This window comes from Myxocyprinus asiaticus, chromosome 39 (assembly GCF_019703515.2).
Source record: "Myxocyprinus asiaticus isolate MX2 ecotype Aquarium Trade chromosome 39, UBuf_Myxa_2, whole genome shotgun sequence".
In the NCBI taxonomy this organism is placed as follows: Eukaryota; Metazoa; Chordata; class Actinopteri; order Cypriniformes; family Catostomidae; genus Myxocyprinus; species Myxocyprinus asiaticus.
This window is the reverse complement of record NC_059382.1, coordinates 2,800,009-2,812,500: the sequence shown is the minus strand read 5'-3', so window position 1 is coordinate 2,812,500 and position 12,492 is coordinate 2,800,009. Positions and strand designations below refer to the sequence as shown.

General features: G+C 35.7%; 1 protein-coding gene across 6 annotated transcripts in view; it reads right to left on the bottom strand.

Moving 5' to 3' along the window:
• LOC127429928 (interleukin-1 receptor accessory protein-like) overlaps positions 1-5,816 on the bottom strand; it is a 34,934-nt gene extending 29,118 nt beyond the window's left edge. For 2 of the 6 annotated variants that reach the window (XM_051679298.1, XM_051679303.1), the window contains exons 1-3: positions 5,689-5,816; positions 4,442-4,509; positions 746-883 (exon numbers count right to left, since the gene is read on the bottom strand). In XM_051679298.1, coding sequence (XP_051535258.1) covers positions 746-747 — 2 coding nt within the window. In that variant the 5' untranslated portion in view covers positions 748-883; positions 4,442-4,509; positions 5,689-5,816. Of the gene's footprint in view, positions 1-745; positions 884-4,441; positions 4,510-5,683 lie in introns of all 6 variants that reach the window. The other 4 variants (XM_051679300.1, XM_051679299.1, XM_051679301.1 and 1 more) reach the window with 4 other exon arrangements.
• Between the last annotated feature and the right edge of the window lie 6,676 nt (positions 5,817-12,492).

Sequence of the window (12,492 nt, the reverse complement as noted above, 5' to 3'; positions counted from 1 at the left end):
GAAAATGCAGCCCTATGTTAATAGTGATATTGTGATTAAAGAAAATGAACAAATATGATTTCCACCTTAAAAATGGTCCATTTAATATTTTATAAATTATATTAAACGTATCACAAATGTATTGCATAGATGACCTGGGTCTAGAAACACAAAACTGTGCGTGCATAAACATGCATCAATCTACACTCAAAACAAATAGCTTTTTGGCTGAACTTGAACCAATCATGGACAGTGGTTCCAGATGTTTGAAATGAATTACCAGGTAAGAAGTACCAGTCAAGTAGAGGGAATCAAGTAAACCCAACATGTCAAATTAACTCTTCTAATGAAACTCTTATAGTGATATGCTAGCTAATGACTTGAAAGCCAAACACATGCTGGAGGGAAACACTACTGAGTGCGACTTGGTCACTATGCTATATGCTTATAGATAGCTGTGCAATATGTATAAGCCTTTAGCCTCCTTGTTAGCGCACCCGCCTCCCATGCTGCAGCAATGCCAGTTTGAGTCCCATACGGAGCAGGTTACATACATTTTTGAGTAATATGAACATGGGAGGATTCAGTTCAATTTATATTGTATATAGTCATACCTTTAAAATTGTGAATATGGTGTTTACTATCATAACGCCATGTTTTTCCATGTTTAACCCCATATGATGCAAACCACACACACACAGCGATCACTAGGTAGTATCTCAAGTGGACGGTGTGCGATGATGGTCGTGGCTGTATTTCTACTTACATGCTCCCAGAGCACTTCTTGGGGGAAAATGGAATTATAAGGGAGTAATGGATGCCACGGTTGTCCAGACAGAGAGAGAGATGGATCTGGGCAGGAGACGAGAGGTACCACAGAGGGCCAAAGACCCAGTCAGATAATCTATTGACAGAGAGTAAAAGGCCAATTAGACACTTACTGAAAACAAACACACTCACATTTGTTTTTATATCATTGTGGCCTTCCATTGACTTCCATTAGTTATTTCTTTTTCATCGTTTTTGATAATTATACTGTATTTGCTTACACCTAACCCTAAATCCTAATCCTCATTAGAGCCCGACCAATATGGGATTTTTGAGACCGATACCGATTTTAGAGAGGGAAAATTCACCGATTACCGATATGGTGACCGATATAGCTAATTTTTGAGCTGGAATGAAAACTGACCCTTTCTATGTGGATTTTTCACCGATTTTGCACCGATATGACTATGCAGAGGTACTCAGAAGGCTGCTTTCTTAAATATTTTTATCAAATAACATTTGGCATTATTATTATACATTGTCAACCAATTCTAGAAATGAACACTGAGAAAATAAAGAATTAATAAAAATACAATAAATAGCTTAATAAACATCAGTACTGTTAGTATAAGTCAACTGCTGACCATTTAAATAAAGAATAAATAAAATAAATAAAATAAAAATCAGTATTGTATGTTTAGTATCAGTCAATTGCTGACCATTTAAATAAAGAATAAATAAAAAAATACAATAAATAGCTAAATAAACATCAGTACTGTATGTTTAGTATAAGTCAACTGCCTACCATTAAAATAAAGAATAAATAAAACTAAAATAAATAGCTAATTAACATCAGTACTGTATGTTTAGTATCAGTCAATTGCTGACCATTTAAATGAAGAATAAAAATACAATAAATAGCTAAATAAACATCAGTATTACTGTTTAGTATAAGTCAACTGCCTACCATTAAAATAAAGAATAAATAAAACTAAAATAAATAGCTTAATTAACATCAGTACGGTATGTTTAGTATCAGTCAATTGCTGACCATTTAAATGAAGAAAAAAAATACAATAAATAGCTAAATAAACATCAGTATTACTGTTTAGTATCAGTCAAATGCTTACCATTAAAATAAAGAATAAATAAAACTAAAATAAATAGCTTAATTAACATCAGTACTGTATGTTTAGTATCAGTCAAATGCTGACCATTTAAATAAAGAATAAATAAAAATAAAATAAATAGTTAAATAAACATCAGGGGCCAGTTGCACCAGCTATACGTACGTTACAACTTAGCCTAGTTGTGGCGTAAATGGGCACTAAGTCACAATTTACGCTCTAATAAATATTTGAGCGTTGCACCATTAAATTGATGTAGGATGTAACCCTACGTATAAACTAAATATATACGGCAGGCTCTGACCAGGAATAACTTATGGAATAAAAAAGCAGACTCATTTGAAGACATCAATGAGCTCATGTTTTGGTAGATAGGCTTCAGTCCTTTCGACATATATGATGGTGTTGGCATTTACACTCATTTACATTTACGAGAGAGAAAAAAAAACGTACTTTTAAGCGGCTCTTCAGCATGAAACCATGGGTGCGTCGCCCAGTGTCAAGTTTCAACACATTTAATATATCTATATAAAAGATATTAAAATGGACAAATGTCTATTTTTCCAGCCTGTTGTATTAGTATTTATCACCCCTCATTTATTTTAGATACAGTTCCTATATATTATTATTTACACAGGGCAAATATACTATTTATCAAATCTACTTTTATTACATATCCTATTTTAATGTCTGGAAAAACTGCACTATGACACCAATTCTAAAGTATTGTTTTCTGCATTATATGTTCTGAAAAAAAGTTTTCATATCGGCCGACCGATATATCGGTCGGGCACTAATCCTCATAGAAACCCTTTTTTATGGGGGCCTGGGTAGCTCAGCGAGGATTGATGCTGACTACCACCCCTGGAGTCACGAGTTTGAATCCAGGGTGTGCAGAGTGACTCCAACCAGGTCTCCTAAGCAACCAAATAGGCCCGGTTGCTAGGGAGGGTAGAGTCACATGGGGTAACCTCCTCGTGGTCGCGATTAGTGGTTCTCGCTCTCAATGGGGCGTGTGGTAAGTTGTGCGTGGATCGCGGAGAGTAGCATGAGCCTCCACATGCTGTGAGTCTCCGCGGTGTCATGCACAACGAGTCACGTGATAAGATGCGCGGATTGATGGTCTCAGAAGCGGAGGCAACTGAGACTTGTCCTCCGCCACCCGGATTGAGGGAATTGGGCATTCCAAATTGGAGAGCAAAGGGGATAAAAATAAAATAAAAAACTTAAATACCTCGGGTTTTTAGTGACCCGGGACCTCATTCCACCCCCTGTACCTCATCAAATTTTTGGATTTGTTCCCTCACCTCTTTAGTATTCCTCAATCTTTCTCTTATAAATTGTGTAACACACACACACACACACACACACAAAATTAAAAAATTGCAAAACATATTTTTTTTTATACCTGCTAATGTACCAAAAGTGTAAAGGGGTCATTAAAGACCTGAGATATGCAATAGTGTCGCTTTTTTCTTTAGTGCTTCCATTCATATCTACAATATATAAGTTTACTATCACAGGATATATATATTTGTTTATTACAAGACAAATGAGTACTACATTCATACAAATGTTTACTACATCATGATTTTCTGTATGACAATGGTGAATTAACATTATCTCATATACGTGTACAACACAGACATATAATACATGCTATTTCTTGCTCAAAGTGGCACTGATGTTTCAATGATTGACTTGATTAACATTTGACATTACTATTTGATGAAGAAGCAACGTGGAAGTAAACTATAGCAAGTTTAACACATGAACAGTATGTTATGACTGTTGTCATTTGGGTGTATTACTGAAATTATGTAAGTTGTGCATCTATTTAGACTCAATAAGTGCCTGAGAAAATACATGTGTGTAGCTTATGTAGTTTGTGTAGCTCAATATGTGTTTGACGGCCAGTTGTGTCTCATGAAATGTCACTGTGATATTAATTAATCCTGTTGTTGCATCATGTCTTTGATATATGAAAAATAAAACATTAAAATATATCAGACTATATTCTACTCTATTATTTTAAAATTGTCTTGAAAATGCTTTGAAAATTTTACACTAACCGGACATTCTGTAGATCCATTTTTAACATATATGTGCCGGGTTGCTAAAGACCCGAGTATGTAATAATTCTGGGTGAAATACCCATGCATTTAAGGTTTAATTAAGACATTATTTACTCCTTATGTAGCTCTTTTTATCTCTGTGACTATATATATGTCCCCATATTGTTAACATTTGTTTAAAAAACATAAATGCAAAACCATAAAACAATCTATAGCCAGAATGTGACCAATTATTTAATATTAGGGGCACCAAATGTAAAAGTGTAAGAATTAGTCTTTGAAAATCACACATTCATCAACCACTGTTCTGAATATGTGGAGTGACGTGTCCCCCTCGATGACTATAAACATTGTGAATATGGGTTTCAATGTCATAATAACACGTTTTCTAAGCTAAACCATATTAAAAACCACACACCACACAATCATGAAGATTAAAGATTGCAGCTCAAGCGGAAGGTGTGATAAACGAGTCGTGGCTGTTTTACTTACATTGTCCCGGAGCAGGTTCTGTTCTGTTCAGTTCATTCGCTTCGGTCCGGGTTAAGGAGGAGACGCTGCTGTAACGGAACCACAAACTTAAGAACACATGAACCCTTTCTCTGCACCCCTCTCTCTTTCTCTTTCTCTCAAACTGTCAGCCGGGACGGGAGTATGATTTAAAGGGCCCCTCCGTGTGTAACCGTAAATCGTTAAACTCTCATCCAATCAGCATGACACGCTCGAGCTCATATTTCACCTGAGAGTCAGGTGTAAACTCCTCTGTGTTCTTAAACATGAATGTATGTGTGAGAATCAGTTTTGGGTAAGTTACTCTAAAAAGTAATTAACCACTAACTACTAATTACATCTTCTACAGTGTAATTAGATTACTGTACTAATTACTCTGAAAAGTAATTGCATTACTTATTACTAATTACTTTCTAAAACCAATTATCAACCTCGACCAGATGAACAATACAAGGATAGACATGAAACTGTTCTTTTAATTCTTTCAAATAAATCATATAAAATCAAATAAATTATTCACGAACTGGCCAGAGAATTTAAGGGGGCGGCGTTAAATTAGAAAAATATTTATTTTACATTTCGGTTTAAAATTCACTTTTGTTTTATATATAATGTTTCTATAGTCTATACAGTATTTAACGCAATTACATCAGAAGTAACTGTAATTAAATGACTGGAAAATTAAGAGTAATCCCTTACTTTACTTTTCTCAATGAAAAAGTAATTTAATTACAGTAATTAATTACTTAGTAATGCATTACACTCAACACTGGCGAGAATCAATCTAGTTTTCTCTTACACCACAAGATAAAGAGATTTAAAACGAATTAAACATGTTTAAGGATACAAATCTATTGAAATAAAACGATTCAAACGATGACAAAATTCACCTCGCATACGCAATATAAAGTGCATATAGAGAAATCCATTTTTTCGACGGTAGAATAGATTAATGAAACGGGTAAACACGGGATGCGTCTCGAAACCTAGTGAGCTGCCTAGCTAGGCTGCAGTATTTTTGGGCATCATAAGCGCGTGCAGCATTTTGCGCGTTCGTAACGCGAGTCCAAAAACGCTGCACTCGCGTGTGACGCCCTAAAATGCTGTCTAGGTAGGCACCTCAGTAGGATTTGGAACACAGCCATTCAGCGTGCGCTTGAAGTTGAGCTCTACATAAACCTAACATGCGTCAATAAGTGCAGATTAAACGATAAAAACACAAACCCCACCGCTGCGCTGCGTTCTGAAGACGCGTTCCGTCTCTGATGTATATTCCCTCTGTTTTCAAAGCGGCGTTCCGCGCGTGTTGAACGTTTCCGTGTTTTCCTTGCGAACGGAAACAAGCGCTCTGAACTATGGTCAATCAGACTCCTCCTACATCCCGATCAGAGATCTTCTCTACTACACAACAAACCTCATCTTGCCTCAACCACACTACAAATCCAATCTGAATCTCTCGCTTGACGCGTTACACCAGAGATTATTTAATTTCACCACAAATAGACTTCTTTAAAATGAAGCAGTCTTTCAAAAATAACATGTATTCTGTCCTTCGAGGGTTATTGTAAATATGAATGGGTAACATCAATAGAAATGTTCTATTTCTACTCTGTTCTATTCCACACAATTCTGATCAACTCTATTACAGTTCTATTCTAGTACACAATTCTGCACAAATTTTAGTTATATTTTATTCTAATTCAGTTCTGTTCTATTCAGTTGTGTAGTTCTACTCTATTCTAATTATTGTATTTTATTCCACACAGTTCTGAACAATTCTATTACAGTTCTATTCTAGTACACAGTTCTGCTCTATTCTACTAATTTTACAGTTCTATTTAATTCTATTCTACTCATACAGATCTATTATATTGCACATTTCTGTTTATTTCTACTCTGTTCTATTCCACACAATTCTGATCAGCTCTATTACAGTTATATTCTAGTACAAAATTCTGCTCAAATTTTACAGTTATAATTTATTCTAATTCAGTTCTGTTCTATTCAGTTGTGTAGTTTTACTCTATTCTTATTATTGTATTCTAATCCACACAGTTCTGAACAATTCTATTACAGTTCTATTCTGGTACACATATCTGCTCTATTCTACAAATTATACAGTTCTATTTTATTTTATTCTATTCTACTCATAAAGATCTATTCTTTTGCACATTTCTGTTTATTTCTACTCTGTTCTATTCCACACAATTCTGTTCTGCTCTATTCTACGAATTATACAGTTCTATTTTATTCTATTCTACTCATACAGATCTATTATACTGCACATTTCTGTTTATTTCTACTCTGTTCTATTCCACAAAATTCTGATCAACTCTATTACAATTCTATTCTAGTACACAGTTCTGCTCAAATTTTACAGTTATATTTTATTCTAATTCAGTTCTGATCTATTCTACTCATTATTCTGTTCTATTCAGTTGTGTAGTTCTGCTCTATTCTAATTATTGTATTCTATTCCACACAGTTCTGAAATATTCTATTACAGTTATTTTCTGGTACACAGTTCTGCTCTATTCTACGAATTATACAGTTCAATTTTATTTTATTCTATTCTACTCATAAAGCTCTATTATTTTGCACATTTCTGTTTATTTCTACTCTGTTATATTCTACACAATTCTGATCAACTCTATTACAGTTCTGTTCTAGTACAAAATTCTGCTCAAAATGTACTGTTTAATTTCATTCTAATTCAGTTCTGTTCTCTTCTACTCATCATACAGTTCTATTCTATTCTATTAACACCAGTGTTTGATGTGAAAACTAAATATGTTGTTCATTTAATTGCAAACAGGATTTTTTTTGTTTTTGTTTTGTTTTGTTTTTTGCATATTGTCAAGCAGTTCTATACATGTTATGAGAATCTGCAGATAGTTCAGATATATTGTGTGGTCAGATGTGTGCATAAGAGAGAGAGAGAGAGAATTGTAATATGCTAGTTATGTTTGTGTGTGTGATTTACAGTTATGCATCTTATCATATTTGTAAATCAACCCAGTACTGTTTGTTTTAATTATATTTACATCCAGGGAATCCCTTACTTATGAGTTTTTCTGTGACTGCTGGGAACTTTAATTAATAGTGTTTACACTTGTATGCATCTTTATGTGTTAAAGAATATCCAGCCATTTTTATTTTATTTTTTTGTTTGTTTGTTTGTTTGTTTGTTTATTGTGGCTTATTTTTTAAAAGATGGGCACAGCAGTTCCTGTGCAGAGCCATCACATTGCACTAACTGTAATCAACAACAGTTCTAATATTCTTTGCCTTGTGTGGTTCTTGAGTTGGATTAAATTCTCTGTTTTAAGGAAGATATAACCACTCAAGAATGTCAATGACTGATCTACCTTTTCATGGAATAAAATAAAGAATTTAATTGGAACTATTCAAAGGAAATGTTCAACAATGTTGCATTGATCTTACAGCATAAATCCATCCTAAACTGAGTATTAGAGACAATCTAAGAGTCAAATGTATTTATTTGTCACATACAAATATATTCTATTCTATACTTTTGTAATCTAATTTATTCTGTTTTATAATTTCAACCTGTTCCTGGAATAATGTGATTTAAAGTTGATTTACTGCGTTTTGTGTTGTTGTACTGCACCTATTGGCTATGACAGTATTCCACACAGACACTGTTGATCTGTGACAGCTGATGTTGCGGCACCCCCTGCTGTCTGGTACACATGATAAATGTGTGCTGTGTCAGCACAAGATCTGCTGGGCTTGCACATTTGCAAGCACTTTTACCTCGTTGTTAATCCTTTTAACGTCTCGTCCTAAAACCCTTGCGAGTTATAAACCAAAAGCGTGAAGATGACCTTCCTCTTCATCCTCAAATGGAAGCGTGCTTCAACTCTGTAACACTGAACTGTCAGTGGATGACCAGCAGGGGGCGGGCTTTTCATATTTTAGACAGACAGACAGACAGAAAGACAGACTGACTGACAGACAGACAGACAGACAGACAGGCAGATAGACTGACAGACAGAGAGAAAGACTGACAGACAGACAGACTGACTGACTGACAGACAGAGAGAAAGACTGACTGACAGACAGATAGACTGACAGACAGACAGACAGATAGACTGACTGACAGACAGACTGACAGATAGACTGACTGGCAGACACACTGACTGACAGACAGATAGACTGACAGACAGACAGACTGACTGACTGACTAACAGACTGACTGAGAGACAGAGAGAAAGACTGACTGACAGACAGATAGACTGACAGACAGACAGATTGACTGACTGACTGACTAACAAATAGACTGACTAACAGACAGATAGAGTGACAGACAGACAGATATACTGACTGACAGACTGACTGACAGACTGGCAGACAGACTGACTGACAGACAGATAGACTGACAGACAGACAGACTGACTGACAGACAGACAGATAGACTGACAGACAGACTGACAGACTGACTGACTGACAGACAGATATACCAACAGACAGACAGATAGAGAGAAAGACTGACTGACTGACAGACAGATAGACTGACTGACTGACTGACTGACAGATAGACTGACTAACAGACAGATAGAGTGACAGACAGACAGATAGAGTGACAGACAGACAGATAGACTGACTGACAGACAGACTGACAAACAGATAGACAGACAGACTGACAGACAGACAGATAGACTGACTGACAGAATGACTGACTGACAGACTGAATGACAGACTGGCATTTTCAAGGCTTTGGATATCTTTTTATATCCTTTTCCATCTTTATAAAGTTCCATTACCTTGTTACGCAGGTCTTCTGACAGTTCTTTTCCGCTCCCCATGGCCCAGTATCTAGCCTGCTCAGTGCATCCACGTTAGAGCTAACAAACTCATTGACTATTTATACACAGGCACTAATTGCAATTTAAAAAGCCACAGGTGTGGGAAATTAACCTTTAATTGCCATTTAAACCTGTGTGTGTCACCTTGTGTGTCTGTAACAAGGCCAAACATTCAAGGGGATGTAAACTTTTGATCAGGGCCATTTGGGTGATTTCTGTTATCATTATGATTTAAAAAGGAGCCAAACAACTATGTGATAATAAATGGCTTCATATGATCAATATCCTTAAATAAAAGACAGTGTTTTTGCATGATCAGTCATATTTTCAAAATCAATGCCAAAATTTCACAATTTCTGCCAGGGTATGCACACTTTTGAGCACAACTGTACTTCACTTGTGATGAAAATTTATATTTAATAAGACAATGCATGTACTTTTAGAGTAAAATGTTATTAAATTAAGTATTTTGTAAGTGCCTTTGTGAAGAATAGTAAAAGACATTCTCAGAGGCACGATGCATCGCGTTTTATTATAAATAGTTATGTCATAAATGTTATGAATATAGTTATGAGTACCTAATGCAACATTATATATTGTTTAGATCATTTAATTGTTTTGTTGTGTATAAAAAAATAAAACTTACCCGTTGCACATTTATAAATGTGCAAGTATACTGACTTATTACACTATATTTCATTGCACTAGTTCTCCTGTTATATTTGACTCTTAAGCATGTTATTTGCACTGCAATTTTTGCACACACACACACACATACTGTATATACATATTGCGCTTCTTGGATGCTTCAGTTCCATTGGCTCTGCACCTGTACTTAGCTCAATAAAGTTGAATCTAATCTAATCTATAATCATGTTTAATGTTTATACAGGTTCATGGAAGTTGTCATGGCCTTCTGTTTTACTCCTGCATTATAATGGTGGTTGTGTCCGCAATAGTGAGTGACTTTAGATGAACACTTCAGAGAGCATTAACACAACAGCATGCTGCTTTATTTATTCACGAACTCTAAAAATATATTTTAAAAGCTTCAGCTCTCCGGAAAGAGAGAATCACATTTCTCGTTAAACTGGTGTGTTTTTGTCACACCAAAGTTGAATAGGGTCTCCAAAAACATAAAAACAGAGATGAGAGACATGTTTTTTTATCTGCTTTAAAGTATTAATGAAAAGTCTTTAAAGCAGCAGTAAAGCTCACTGTTAAAAAAGGAAAATTCTGCTTCTGTCTGTTGAAATGATTCAAACACAGAATCACATCTAGATATAATAATTTGTGATGGGTGGTAAAAAAATAAAAAAATTAATAAAAAATAACTAAAACTGAAACCAGGCCAGGGTTTAATCTTTTTTATTATTATTAATATTCTTGTTATTTTTTAATGATATTTTCCTCCTGTGGCAGATTTAATGCTTAATTCAGAACTCTTTACATCATGAATATGAACGTGTTCAACAATAAGGTGCAAACATTAGTAAACACAAATTAACTTCCCAGATCAACAAAAGATCATTTCAGCAAGGCAATAATCAATAATCAATAATCAATAATCAAATCATCGTACATTGGTTATTGACCCCACAATGCCCTCTTGACATAAGAACCCTGACCTTTGACACCCCTCGTTGATGCTGGTGCAGCTCCACTATTGGAAGACTTCTCAGAAACGCCACCTTCAGTGTCCAACGACAGATGACTGATATCGATGGATCTGACCGATGAACAGGCAGATCACTTTTAAAGGGGAAGGAACCTGGACTTTAGTGACCAATCAGAATCAAACATACTGATTGACAGATTTCTGATTATGCTGAATTGAGAGGGCAGCTGTGTTCAGAATAGTATACTAGTTTACAACTCATACTAATTTTTTAAATAGTAGGAAGTATACAATATGCACAGTATGCTAGTTTTTCATTTGGAACACAGCCTGTGTGTGTGTGAGTGTGTGTGTGTGTGTGTGTGTGTGTGTGAGTGTGTGTGTGTGTCTGTGTGAGTGTGTGTGTGTGTGTGTGTGAGTGTGTGTGAGTGTGTGTGTGCGAGTGTGTGTGTTTGTGCGAGTGTCTGTGTGTGTGTGAGTGTGTGTGTGTGTGAGTGTGTGTGTGTGTGTGTGAGTGTGTGTGAGTGTGTGTGCGAGTGTGTGTGTGTGTGTGTGTGCGAGTGTGTGTGTGTGAGTGTGTGTGTGTGTGTGTGAGTGTGTGAGTGTGCATGCGTGTGTGTGTGTGCGTGTGTGTGCGAGTGTGTGTCTGTGTGTGTGAAGGAAAGCTATTTTTATGCTGCAGGGGCAGTGTATTCTCTGCAAACACACGCACGTGTGTGCTGGTTTAAAGTGGTTTAGTCCAGTTTAGTAACTCAGAGGGCAGTCTGTGCTTTTGGCAGGATAAAGCACCCATATCAAGGAGAAAGGTAAGGATTGTTATGGGGGAAAAAAAGGAAGGTGTTGCACATGCATACTAAGTAGAAGCACTGAAATGAAAGCAGACACTTCCTTTTACTGAACGCATCTCAGAATCTCAGAGGTTTCCTCACTTCCTGCGTGACATAAATTTCTGTAATGATGCCATTCTCCCGTTAACTCCCCCCTGGTTGATTTTTGGTACATTTGAAACACGTAGTGCAGCGTTAAAAGGGTCATATCATGGAAAATATTTTATTGATAGATTTTCTTGCTCTTTTAAAATAAGAGTTTGATGTTATATGTAGTGTAATTAAAGGAACATTTCACCCAAAAATGAAAATTCTCTCATCATTTACTCTCCCTCATGCCATCCCAGATGTGTATGACTTTCTTTCTTCTGCAGAACACAAATGAAGATTTTTAGAAGAATATTTCAGCTCTGTAGGTCCATTCAATGCAAGTGAATGGTGACCAGAATTTTGAAGCTCCAAAAAGCACATAAAGGCAGCATAAAAGTAATCTATACTCCAGTGGTTTAATCCATGTCTTCAGAAGTGATATGATAGGTGCAGGTAAGAAACAGATCAATATTTAAGTCCTTTTTTTTTTACTATAAATCTCCATTTTCACTTTCACATTACGAAAGTGAAAGAATGTGAAAGTGAAAGTGATTTATTGCAAAAAAATAATACCAGAGTGTAGAATATGACCCCTTTAGCGCACTTCTTACAGTGGAATGAGATGAAGCAAATCTGTGCGGTGATTTAAGATGGACTTTTCCATTCCAG